General features: G+C 39.6%; 1 protein-coding gene across 2 annotated transcripts in view; it reads left to right on the top strand.

Annotated features, from left to right (window-relative positions):
- Nucleotides 1–10709, top strand: part of TSHZ1 (teashirt zinc finger homeobox 1) — a 55380-nt gene extending 44671 nt beyond the window's left edge. The window contains exons 2-3 of one of the 2 annotated variants that reach the window (XM_075494269.1): nucleotides 6140–9331; nucleotides 9924–10709. In XM_075494269.1, the coding sequence (XP_075350384.1) occupies nucleotides 6140–9324 (3185 nt within the window). In that variant the 3' untranslated portion in view covers nucleotides 9325–9331; nucleotides 9924–10709. Of the gene's footprint in view, nucleotides 1–6139 lie in introns of both variants that reach the window. The other variant, XM_075494268.1, reaches the window with a different exon arrangement.
- Nucleotides 10710–11877: the final 1168 nt, after the last annotated feature.

Here is an 11877-nt window from a genome sequence, read left to right as displayed (position 1 = left end):
CTTGCCTTTTAATCACCGAACTTTTGTTTTGTACTTCACTATTAGTTAGTGATGCAAATGGAGGCTGAAATCCATGTGCCTGCTGAAGTCACTTCTCTAGGAGCCCCAGGCACCCTGGGCCTACAGTCTTTGTCATCCTGATCTCTGGTGCTCTCAATAATGCAGCAAGCCTTTGCTCCACCAAAGCGTCACCTGTCTAGGTGAGTCGTGCCATCCCCTATCTGAAGTGACAGCCATCTTTGAGTACCAGCATCTTAACTGACTTCTCTTTCATCATCCATGTTAGAGAAATAACATTTTCGACAAGGTGTTGGGTTTTCCCTCCCCTTTTCTTTATTCTTTCCCCAGCCCCCCTTCACCCCTTAGTTAGAGCACCTGATCAAAAAATTATTTCTGACAAAGATTTCCTGCTCCAAATTAAATGAGCTCAAGGAGACGGAGCATTTTCACGCAGAAAGAAAGTGAAACGTTGATGTTGGAAGTTAATGAATCTGGTAGCAGAGAGAACATTATTGAGACTGGATAATATGATCTAACAGCTTTCCCTCTTCTTATCCTCCCCGTAAAGAATGTATGGAAGTCAGTTATGTGGCATGATTCTAACATCTGTCCTACCCCATAATGGTAATTTGTATAAGTAATGGAAACAGGTTAAATACTTCCATTCTAATGTTGCCAGCAGGGATGAAAATGAACATTTCAATGAAATAATCTCGACAGAGCCGGGAGAGGAGGGGTGGATGGACTGATTCATCTCCAGCTCTCTTTGGTGATCCGAACACTAATGAGAATGCTTGAACGTATAGTTTATCAGATAGAAGGGGAAGAGCAAGTAAATTTCTCAGATTAGAATCACTGTGAAAATATACCCGCATGCAAGCTGCTTCGTTCTCCAATTGCCAGCGTTGGCTAATAATTTTCAGCATTCATTTTAAGGGGATAGAGGAGAGAAGAGAAGGAGGTGAAGAATCTTTTTTGTTGTTTTTTAATGGGATGCCTTTAAGGGTTATCATTCAACCTGCTAGAAGCATGGCGGTTGTTCTTGTCACAGTACCTTATCTACTTTTCAGACCCATTGCATTAGAATTAGAGGGTAGGCAGTTCTAGTATTTTGCCCCCCATTTTGCTGCAATTAGAAATGAAAGACACAAACCACTGTAGTAAGGTTATTTGGTTGTCTGATAGTCTGTGCTGCTCCTCAGCCGTTGTCATAACTAAGCCATATTTTTCCACTGTAGTGACATTGTAATACTCACACACACACAGATTTGTAGCATCTGTGCCAGAATTTTGTATGAACCTTTGTATATACTAATATAGAAAATTCGCAAATCTTCCAGCAGGCATGTTAACCTCTCACAATGTGAGATTTTGGATTCTTTTGTAAAACTCTCTGTATTCTGGAAACATATCTGTAAATTTTTTTTTCCTCTCCCTCTTGTTTTTCTGTAATGAGGGAGATGTGTGGCTATAGATTGTCTTTTCTATGGGTACTTTTTTGCCCAAGATGTGAAAAGTGTTCTTGTGTGCAGTGGAAGTCACTCCCAGCCTAGAGTGCAGTTTGTGCAAGGTGACGGTGTGGACTGTGAAAACTTCTGCAGCTGCTGTCTCCTGTTGGCTGGGTAAATATTAGAAGCTGTGGAAATACATCTGTTGAAGAATGGTGAACATTCACATTGTGCCATAGTGTTTAGTCCCAGAGTAGGCCCTGATTTAGTGAAGAATTTTAGACTTAAACCCATCCCTATTTGTTGAACCTATGAAATATGTATTTCAGTGAAAATTATTTCAGTATTCAGTTGCTTTACTGAATTGTGGCCTTCAATACTTAGGTGTTTCTTCTGAATAAATTTATTTATTTTGACAATTTAAAATCGGGTCTTGAAGAGTTTACTACATTTAATTTTGTAGACTGTTAAAAACAAATACAATCATTACTTTTTGTCCTTTTCAAAATAATGTATTCAATGCTGAATCCCTTTTTGAATGGAAAAGAATACCTCCGTAGAGACAGATTCCTTCAAAAGCACCGGTCCGAGGTTACGGAAAGGTTTTATGTGAGAATATTTATATTTTTAACCACATCCTTACATTTCAGATCTCTGTCTGCTTTTTCAAACAATGGCTGTGTATTTATAGTGTAAATATTCTCACTGAAGCAAACACAATGTGCTGTGCTACTCACATGTACAATATATAGCGTCTCATGTCCACTTAGATTAGAATGCACAGCTTTTAACACTGCTCAGAGATGACAGTATATCTATGGGGAAGCATTGGCATCCAGAAGGCACATTTTATAGGCAAAAAATATTAGCAAGACTTAAGAAGAAGAAATACAAACTGCTCCCCCTAATTTTTAGTTGTCTGGAATTTGAAGCTTTTTCCCCTTTTTCCCCCCGTGCATTTGCCTGAGTCTATGCATGCACAAATGAGAAGAAAAGAAAAGCTGACATTATGTTCTGTAATTTCTTCCGCTTTGGAGATAGTTTTAGTTGAGGGGGATCACTGCTTATATCTGCTCTTGGTATTTCTGTGTGGTTTCAGGAGACGTAAACCAGCAGAGTCTTTGCAGATGCAGGAATATCTGGAGAAGATTGCTGAGAGTTTCTCAGTCACAGAAAGATACTCCGTCTGAAATCTGTCTGTCTGTTGAGCTACCTTTTATAATTTAGGGGGAGAATCTGAACATCTCACGCTTTTATTTGATGTAGAATAATATCACTTGTCTCTGCAAGTAATTATAATGGGAACATTTTTGCTATGTTTAAAATTCTGAAGCTTACTTATTTGTCAAATTTCTGTGAGAATTTTAGTAAAACATACATGTTTTTAGAAATTAACATTCTTCATTTTATATGCTTCTGAATTATTTCTAACAGAAACCTTTTCAGTTAGAGAATTGCACTGACCTTGCAAAATACCATATGTTGAGTGTGCTGCTATTCATCTTATAAACATTAGTAGTCTTGAATGAAAAGGTATTGTGTGTATCCTATGGTAACTAAAGGAGTTAAATAAAATCTTTGTGATTGCAGTGATAGAAATTAAACATTTCAGATAAATTACTCTCTTTTTGGTTAAGAAGCATTATTTCTTTGTGTTATTTCAGATAACAACTGTACAGACATGTGGGTGTGCTCATCATGTAAATTCAGTTTTTTTTCAGAATCTGGCTTAAATTCTGAAATCATAGAAAATCAGAGTCCTGGCCAATTGTACATTCTTAACTCTTCCATTGCAGTATATATTGGTAAGGGAGTGAACGCAATCGTGTAGTAGTCTCAGCAGAACCTAAGACTAGGAACGTAAGTGAAAGATGGATATTTCACCCTAACACTCAGTTTCTTTGCTTTGACAGTTTAACACTGACCTTTCATGTAGGTTTAACGTTTCTTGTGTGGTTTAGCTCCTTTTATTTTTATGGTAAAGTGCAAAAAGTACCAGAACAGAGAAAACACACCGTCATAAATAAATAAAAGAAAATAAAAGATATGGCAGTGGCTCAACTAGAGTTCCTACTTAAGTAGATATTTAGATGGTTATATATAACTATTACAAAAATATATATTTATGCAATTTAGAATTAAGTAGAGAGTTGTAAGCAGATAATTCACCTGGATTTGTGCAAAATGCTGTATCAACTATAGCAACATTCAGCATCTTACAACAGTTTCTTACATCTATTTATTAAAAACATTGGGATGTGATAATTAGAGAAAATTGGCATAGTTCCACTGAGGTTAGTGAGAAGATAGCTGTTCATAAAAGCTCAGAATGTGGACCCCCTCAGTTCTCAGCTTCTACTTGGTGACTGTCTGCTGATCATTACTAAGTTTTGGTTGTTTTTTTTTTTTTTTTAAATAAAAATGCCAGATGGTAACTGTCCATTTTTATGCATTTTAGGCCTCAGAGTTTTTTTATTTTTTTACTTAAAAGTAATTTCAGAATCAGAAACCATATTCTTCTTTAACTGTTCTTTACTTTTCCGAAACTTAAAAATGTATTGTCTTTTGCTGTTAGAAATGACTGAAAACAGGTGTATTTAATGAGAGAGCTAAGAGATCTTAGACTGTAGGTGTGGGAGAGAATTCTGCTTGCATACCTAGAGTTCAGAACTGCAGCAGTACTACCGTGCTCAAATACCTGCAGAGCGTTTCAACAGCAGCATTACTGCAACATTGGGAAGCTGACTTAATTCTTAGTTCTTTTACTATTTCTGTATTTTATTCTTCATTTTATGGACTAAATGTGTTTTTAAGATTTTTTTTTTCTGGTTTTGTAATGGTTTTCTGGCATCTTCCTGGCCTTTCGCTCCAGGATGATTTCTGTGGTGACTTCTATTGTGCTTGGTACTCACCAGTCCTTTTAAACGTATTAGAAAACACCTCAGGCTGACACATCTGTAAGGAATTGGGCCCTACTTAACACTTTTTTAAAAACCAAAAGATCAAATTCTCTTCTGAAAAAATTTGACACTTAGAGGACAGGTGAAAGATGCAGTGGGCATCTTAAGGCTCAGCACTACCCCAGTACTAGATGGACGACTTTTCTACTTTATCTTAAAAGATCAGACTGAAGTAGTTAGGCGCTGCATTAAGACTGAATTGCAAAGGTGAATACAGGATGCAGTACTGGCCATAATACTGTTACTTCTCTAAAAAAAAATGTAAACATATTTCAAAGAGTGTTCATATTGCAATAAGAAAAGATTCTTTTTATTTTTCAGAAAAGAAGTTTCAGAGTATGTTAACAACTGTGTACAAAAAGCTCAACTTGTGCTTATGCTCCCCCCAATTCAAGAAGACTTCAGCTTTGTTAACATGATAATATGTATTTTCTGCATATCACATAGGAGCAGAAGTGCCTCTTTTTCTGCCTGCCTTTCAGTATTGTACCATGGAAGGACATAGCCCACATTTCAGCATCACTTGCTGCACAGTTCACCTGACATTTTTTTTATTCGATCACTGAAAATTGTTCACAAACCATGTTTTCTACCTTGCCATGCTTATAAATGATCTACATTCCATTGTCATTGTGATTCTTTTAAGCTTCTTTTATAAAACTGGAGGGAAATGTGTACAAGTGTGTTTTCTGCTTTGCAATGAAAGTGTGCATTTATCACTTAGGTACATGTAAGCCACTTCTGTGAATTGGGCCCTTGGAGTAAATGTGTTTTGATGTAATGGCCATCTGCTCATGAATATCACATTTGCTAGTTTAAAAAATAGTTTGATATAGATAAACACATAGTTTGGTAAGATTATATAGTTTCACCAGGTGGCAATACAATAGCAAAGTTTTATGTTTACCGCAAGACAATAAGTAAGCTGGGATGGAGGTCTCAAGTTTTTTGTTTGTTGCTTTTAAAAATTAATCTCTAATATTTACTTTTAGTTGCTGACTGCCATTTTCAAAGTGGTAAATGCAGGACCCACATCAGATCGTAACACGAGGCGAAGTATATCCTAGCTGTTTCAGAAAACAGTCACAGTCTTGCTTCTCTTTTCACGTTGTAAAAACGAAAGCTGTTCTGCTCTCAGATGGACCCAGTACAGTCAGCCACCGGGAGACCCTGGAACAGCTAACCTGACACACTTGCCCCATATAGCTCCATTAGAGCCAGGTGTCAGTGACACAGAAATGGCCCTTGAAGCTGTGGCTAAAGCCAGTTTGCCAGAAAAGACAACCCTGACGAGATGGAGTTGGTCAAGCCGGTGGTTCTGAGTGCCTAGGTCTGAGGGGTGCAGGTCAGCTGCAACGTGTTGTGCATACGTAGTGCAGTAAATACAGCTCAGTGCCAGGCCATTTTTTAAGTTGATAAAAACTGGTTTAGTAGGCTTTTTGTTTGATTTTGGTTTTGATATTATGGTCTCTACTGTGGTCCTGGCACATATTTTAGTGCTGAAGTCAAAGTTTATTCTTAGATAGCACTGATATCAAACTGTAACCAGGACAGAGTATGTGGATTTATAGGTGGAGTGTGTGAGTGATGGCGAGTTTGGTTTCTGGATGTATCTTCAGAATTTGTCTTTATGGTTACTGCTTTTAGTACAGAAGACAGCAATGATGTAAAATGTGCGTGTTCGGTAACTTTGTCTTGTTTTACACCCCCCACCCCCCACCCCCATTTTAGCATATGTTCCTGAGGAGGAATTGAAAGCAGCAGAAATAGATGAAGACAGCGTCGAAGATGATGGGCTGTCTCTGGACATCCAAGAGAATGAGTATTTGTGCAATGAAGAAGCGGAGATCAAAGAGGCTCAAAGCTACCAGAACTCCCCAGTCAGCACTGCAACTAATCAGGATGCAGGCTATGGTTCGCCGTTTAGTGAAAACAGCGATCAGCTGGCCCATTTCAAAAGCACTTCCTCTAAAGAAGAGAAAGAGGATCCTCAGTGCACAGACAATGTTTCCTATCCACAGGACAGCTTGGCACAAATAAAAGCTGTGTATGCAAATTTGCTTTCAGAGACTTGCTGGTCCAGTTTAGCTTTGGACTTAAAGAAATCCAGTCCAACCACCAGCAACAACGGAATCGGCCAGAATGAAAACACCACCAGTACCGACACCAATGCCAATTCCCAGAATACTAGTACTACCAGTACCAACACTAGTACCAGTACAACCACCAGTAATACTAGTAACAGTAACAGTAACAGTGGTGGCTCAGGTTATGACTGGCACCAAGCTGCATTAGCTAAAACTTTGCAGCAGACCTCATCGTACGGACTTCTCCCAGAGCCTAGTCTTTTCAGCACAGTACAGCTTTACCGGCAAAACAATAAACTTTATGGGTCTGTGTTCACCGGTGCTAGCAAGTTCCGATGCAAAGACTGCAGTGCAGCCTATGACACACTGGTGGAGCTAACAGTGCACATGAATGAAACTGGACATTACCGGGATGACAACAGAGATAAAGAAGCTGATAAGACCAAACGGTGGTCAAAGCCTAGAAAACGATCACTTATGGAAATGGAAGGCAAAGAGGATGCCCAAAAAGTGCTGAAGTGCATGTACTGTGGGCATTCGTTTGAGTCTTTGCAAGACCTCAGTGTCCACATGATAAAAACAAAGCATTACCAGAAAGTGCCTCTGAAGGAGCCAGTACCAGCCATCACTAAATTGGTCCCTTCTACCAAAAAGCGAGCACTTCAGGACTTAGCTTCACCTTGTTCACCTGAGCCAACAGGGATCACTGCAGAAGCTTCACTGGGTGAGTCTGCAAAGGATCAGAAAACTGCCAACCCCTATGTGACTCCAAACAACCGCTATGGCTATCAGAATGGTGCTAGCTACACTTGGCAGTTTGAGGCACGCAAAGCCCAAATACTGAAATGCATGGAATGTGGCAGTTCCCATGACACTTTGCAGCAGCTCACTGCTCACATGATGGTCACTGGTCATTTCTTGAAGGTGACCAATTCTGCTTCCAAAAAAGGCAAACAGCTAGTATTGGACCCTGTGGTGGAGGAGAAGATACAGTCTATACCTCTTCCACCCACCACCCACACAAGGCTACCAGCCTCCAACATTAAAAAGCAGCCTGATTCCCCAGCGGGCTCCACAAACTCGGAGGAAAAGAAAGACCTAGAGAAGGAAAAGGTGGCGGTCAGTGAAACAGAGAAAAAGATTAAAGAAGAGAATGAGGACTCCACAGAGAAGTTTGAGCCAACAACTTTGTATCAGTACCTCAGAGAGGAGGACCTAGATGATAGTCCTAAAGGTGGAATAGACATACTGAAATCCCTGGAGAACACGGTGACAACAGCTATCAGCAAAGCTCAGAATGGAGCCCCTTCCTGGGGAGGATATCCCAGTATTCATGCAGCTTACCAGCTCCCGGGAACAGTCAAACCCCTTCAGCCCGCGGTGCAGAGCGTTCAAATGCAGCCGTCTTATGCCAGCAGTGTAAAATCACTGTCGTCAGAACACAATGCGCTCATCCATTCCCCAGGCAATCTCACACCCCCACCTCACAAGAGCAATGTATCTGCTATGGAAGAACTGGTGGAGAAAGTTACAGGTAAGATCAGCGTGAAGAAGGAAGAAAAGCCTTTGGAGAAAGAGAAGAGTTCTCCAGTCAAACCCATGTCACCTGCTGCTAAAGAAAACAAGGACTTCCCAAAAGCAGAAGAAATAAATAACAAACAGCAGCAGAAGAAGAGCTCTGAGACAGAAGTTCAGAAGGTCAAAAAGGATAGTCCAGCAGAAGCACATACGCCAAATGGTACAGAGCCACATAAAACAAAGGTTGCAAATGGCTGTAACAATTTAGGAATCATCACAGATCATTCACCTGAGCCATCCTTCATTAATCCATTGAGCGCTTTACAGTCCATTATGAATACCCACTTGGGCAAAATTTCTAAGCCGGTAAGCCCCTCTCTGGACCCTTTGGCCATGCTGTACAAAATTAGCAACAGCATGTTGGACAAACCCATTTACCCAACAACTCCGGTCAAGCAGGCTGATGCTATTGACCGGTACTACTATGAGAACAGTGATCAGCCTATTGATTTAACCAAGTCCAAAAACAAACCTCTTGTTTCCAGTGTGGCTGACTCTGCCTCATCCCCGCTAAGGGAGAGTGCCCTGCTGGATATTTCCGATATGGTGAAGAACCTCACAGGGCGTTTGACACCCAAGTCTTCAACTCCGTCTACCGTGTCAGAGAAGTCTGATGCTGACGGGAGCAGTTTTGAGGAAGCTCTGGATGAACTGTCGCCAGTACACAAGAGGAAGGGCAGACAGTCCAACTGGAACCCTCAGCATCTTCTAATCCTTCAAGCCCAGTTTGCTTCCAGCTTGAGGGAGACCCCAGAAGGCAAATACATTATGTCGGACTTAGGTCCGCAAGAGCGGGTACACATCTCTAAGTTTACTGGTCTTTCCATGACCACAATTAGCCACTGGCTGGCCAATGTGAAGTATCAGTTAAGGAGGACAGGTGGAACTAAATTTTTAAAGAACTTGGACACAGGACATCCTGTTTTCTTTTGCAATGATTGTGCCTCTCAGTTCAGGACTGCTTCTACATACATAAGTCACTTAGAGACACACCTAGGGTTTAGTTTGAAGGATCTGTCAAAGTTGCCACTTAATCAGATTCAAGAACAGCAGAATGTTTCAAAAGTCCTCGCAAACAAGACTTTGGGCTCACTTGGAATTGCCGAGGAGGACTTAGGCTCCACATTCCAGTGTAAGCTCTGTAACCGAACTTTTGCAAGCAAGCATGCAGTCAAACTGCACCTTAGTAAAACACATGGCAAGTCCCCAGAGGACCACCTGATCTATGTAACTGAGTTAGAAAAACAATAGCGTCCAGGTAAGCAGCCAGGTATGCAAGTGACCACAGGAACATTGCACTAAACTTCTTCATAGTACTGCACTAGGCCTGACCTGAGCCTCTGAAATCAGTCTTACTTTTGTTGCTGAACTGCCTATCTGGACCTTGGTTTTTCTTACACTTATTTTGTAGTTATATTTATATGCTCTTTGTCTGATCTGTGCATGGTTATTTTTTGTTTCTGTTTTTATTTTTTGTGAGTCAAAGTCTGACCTTTATTTTCAACATCTGTCCTTGATGTTAAGCTATCTTTTGTAGAATATAGTGGGAGACACTATTGAGAGACATTAATTTAGCCGTAAAGAAAGACACAAAGAACAATGATAAAGAGACATCCTAAAATTACAAAGTTGCCATGACAATAAAGGTCACAGAACCTGGTAGTGTCAAGTTTTAACCCTCTGAGAACTGTAATAGCATTTCTGTGCCTTTCCCAGTGACTAAATAAGTAAATAAGGAAAAACAAAACAAAACAAAAGGCTTAAAGGCATTTCATTCAAATAAAAGCAGTGTCGGAAGCAGAACTTTTTTTTTTAAATGAATGAGCTTCTTTTTTTTTTTTTTAATGCAGAACTGGTTTGTGAAGAAATTGTGCATGCAGTCCTTGGAAGAAGGAGAGCTGTGTAGTACTCAAGGGGTTAGGAAGCCACAACTGTATAAGTTAAATAATAATTCAAAAAAAAAAAGCAAACCAAGTTGCCACTATGCCCAAACCCTCTGGATGCCGAGAATTGCCACTTTTTGGCAAAAAAAAAAAAAAGTATGCAAGCTGTTATTTAAAACAAGTGTAAAAATGCTCTTTCCTTTCTTTTTTTTTCCTTTTTTTTTTTTTCCTGTAAAATACTGCCGTTTATAGTTATTTACAAATGTTAAGCTTTGGTACAAGCTGACCTTTCTATAGTGTGCTGCATTGGTAAATGAAAACAAAAAAAAATGGGGCAAATGTTGGATTCTGTTCCTTGTAAATTGCCAGCATCAGCTTAAAAAAATACATGTTACATATCGTACCATTTTAAACTGTTCAACTTTCTTTGTACCTTCTGGCTGTATGCTTTCTCTTTTAACTTTTTATATTGTCATTTTATATTCGATTTCTGTGTATATAATGTAAAACCACACTTTTTGAATAAAATTTAGTTCCTGCAGCTTGATATAAATAGAGAAATTTTACTGGCACCTGCATCTTTCCAGATGCATGTACTTAAAGGAACTATCTGACAAAAAAATAAATAAATAAAAATAAAGCAAGCAATGCACTATGAATTATACATTTTGATGTTTTATCATTAATATTGTACAGTACATTTTGGTTCACACAATTAAATCCACTGTTTTCTCAAGTGTAAAATAAACCCACATGCAGTTCTTGATTTACATACATTGTCATGTCGTCATTATATTGCCTTTGAGGTGTTATTCCAGCAATAAGAGGCATCGTTTATATAATCAACCAGCAAAAATCTATTCGAAATCATCTCTCGTGATCTGTATGCTGACGTGTTTCATTCGAAGCCGTAATACTAATAACCTCTTAAAAGAGATTTGCAGTAGGTACGTACGGCGAAAGGTACAGAATCAGTGGGGCGCCATCAATTAGCGACGGGCATTCTGCTCATCACTGAAGTACAAGAAGGGCTGCAAAGGTGTCGGCCAAGATAATTTTCCTATGCTGTATGACTGTGCCCATAGTCATTTTCTGTGTGCATTCAAAGACCGTCTCCTCCCTTCCTCCTCAGGCAAAACACCTTTTGATTTCAACAGTTACATAGTCAGAGGCTGTGGCTTCTGCCCCTGTAGTCTGTTGAACGCTGCGGTACTTGCCTTTCTGGCGGCGGCGAAGACCTCTGAGGCTTTGACACCAGTTTTTACTTACAGTACAAGAAGGCAGACCTGTGTTTCTCTGTACTTTTTAAATATTGCATTTTGAGGTAAGCTGAGTGCTATCATATCAGGTGTTTCCCTTAATCTTTATTTCTGTTCTGTTGAATGCAGATGTCATTTAGAATGTAAAAGAGAGCTGTCAGAGCCTTCACTACTCTATCTCCTGAGTGCTTTGACAGTTACAGTGTATGAAAGCCTGGGATCTGCTATCCATTACACTTTTTGGAGGGGCTATTAAATATGAGGACCTAGAGGGGTTTGCTTTCACATGGTATTAGTGATACTATTGTGTTATATATACAGTTCTGTGTACGTATGTATATTTCTGTTCCTTCTTCTCAATTCTTCTGAAAGTAATTTAAATGTAAGATCTTTGCTTCCAAACACAGCACAGTTCTACATTTAATCTTTACTCTAGTTACAACCCCAGAAATATCTATGCATTGTTCTGTTTTCTGCAAGAGCCTAGCAGGTCCAGCTCAGTTACATTCACACAGTATTTCTAAGTAGTGCAGGGAAGTGCCATGAGGTTTTTTTAAATGTCCCTTGCTTTCTTCGCTGCTAACTACCTATGTCCTTCAGGGGACCTAGCCATTTAGACATTTCAGTTCAATTACTGGATGATTATGTACTTTGGGCCCAAG

Source organism: Mycteria americana, chromosome 2 (genome assembly GCF_035582795.1).
Source record: "Mycteria americana isolate JAX WOST 10 ecotype Jacksonville Zoo and Gardens chromosome 2, USCA_MyAme_1.0, whole genome shotgun sequence".
In the NCBI taxonomy this organism is placed as follows: domain Eukaryota; kingdom Metazoa; phylum Chordata; class Aves; order Ciconiiformes; family Ciconiidae; genus Mycteria; species Mycteria americana.
Note: the sequence above shows the minus strand (reverse complement) of the source record. Positions and strands in the feature narration are given on the sequence as shown.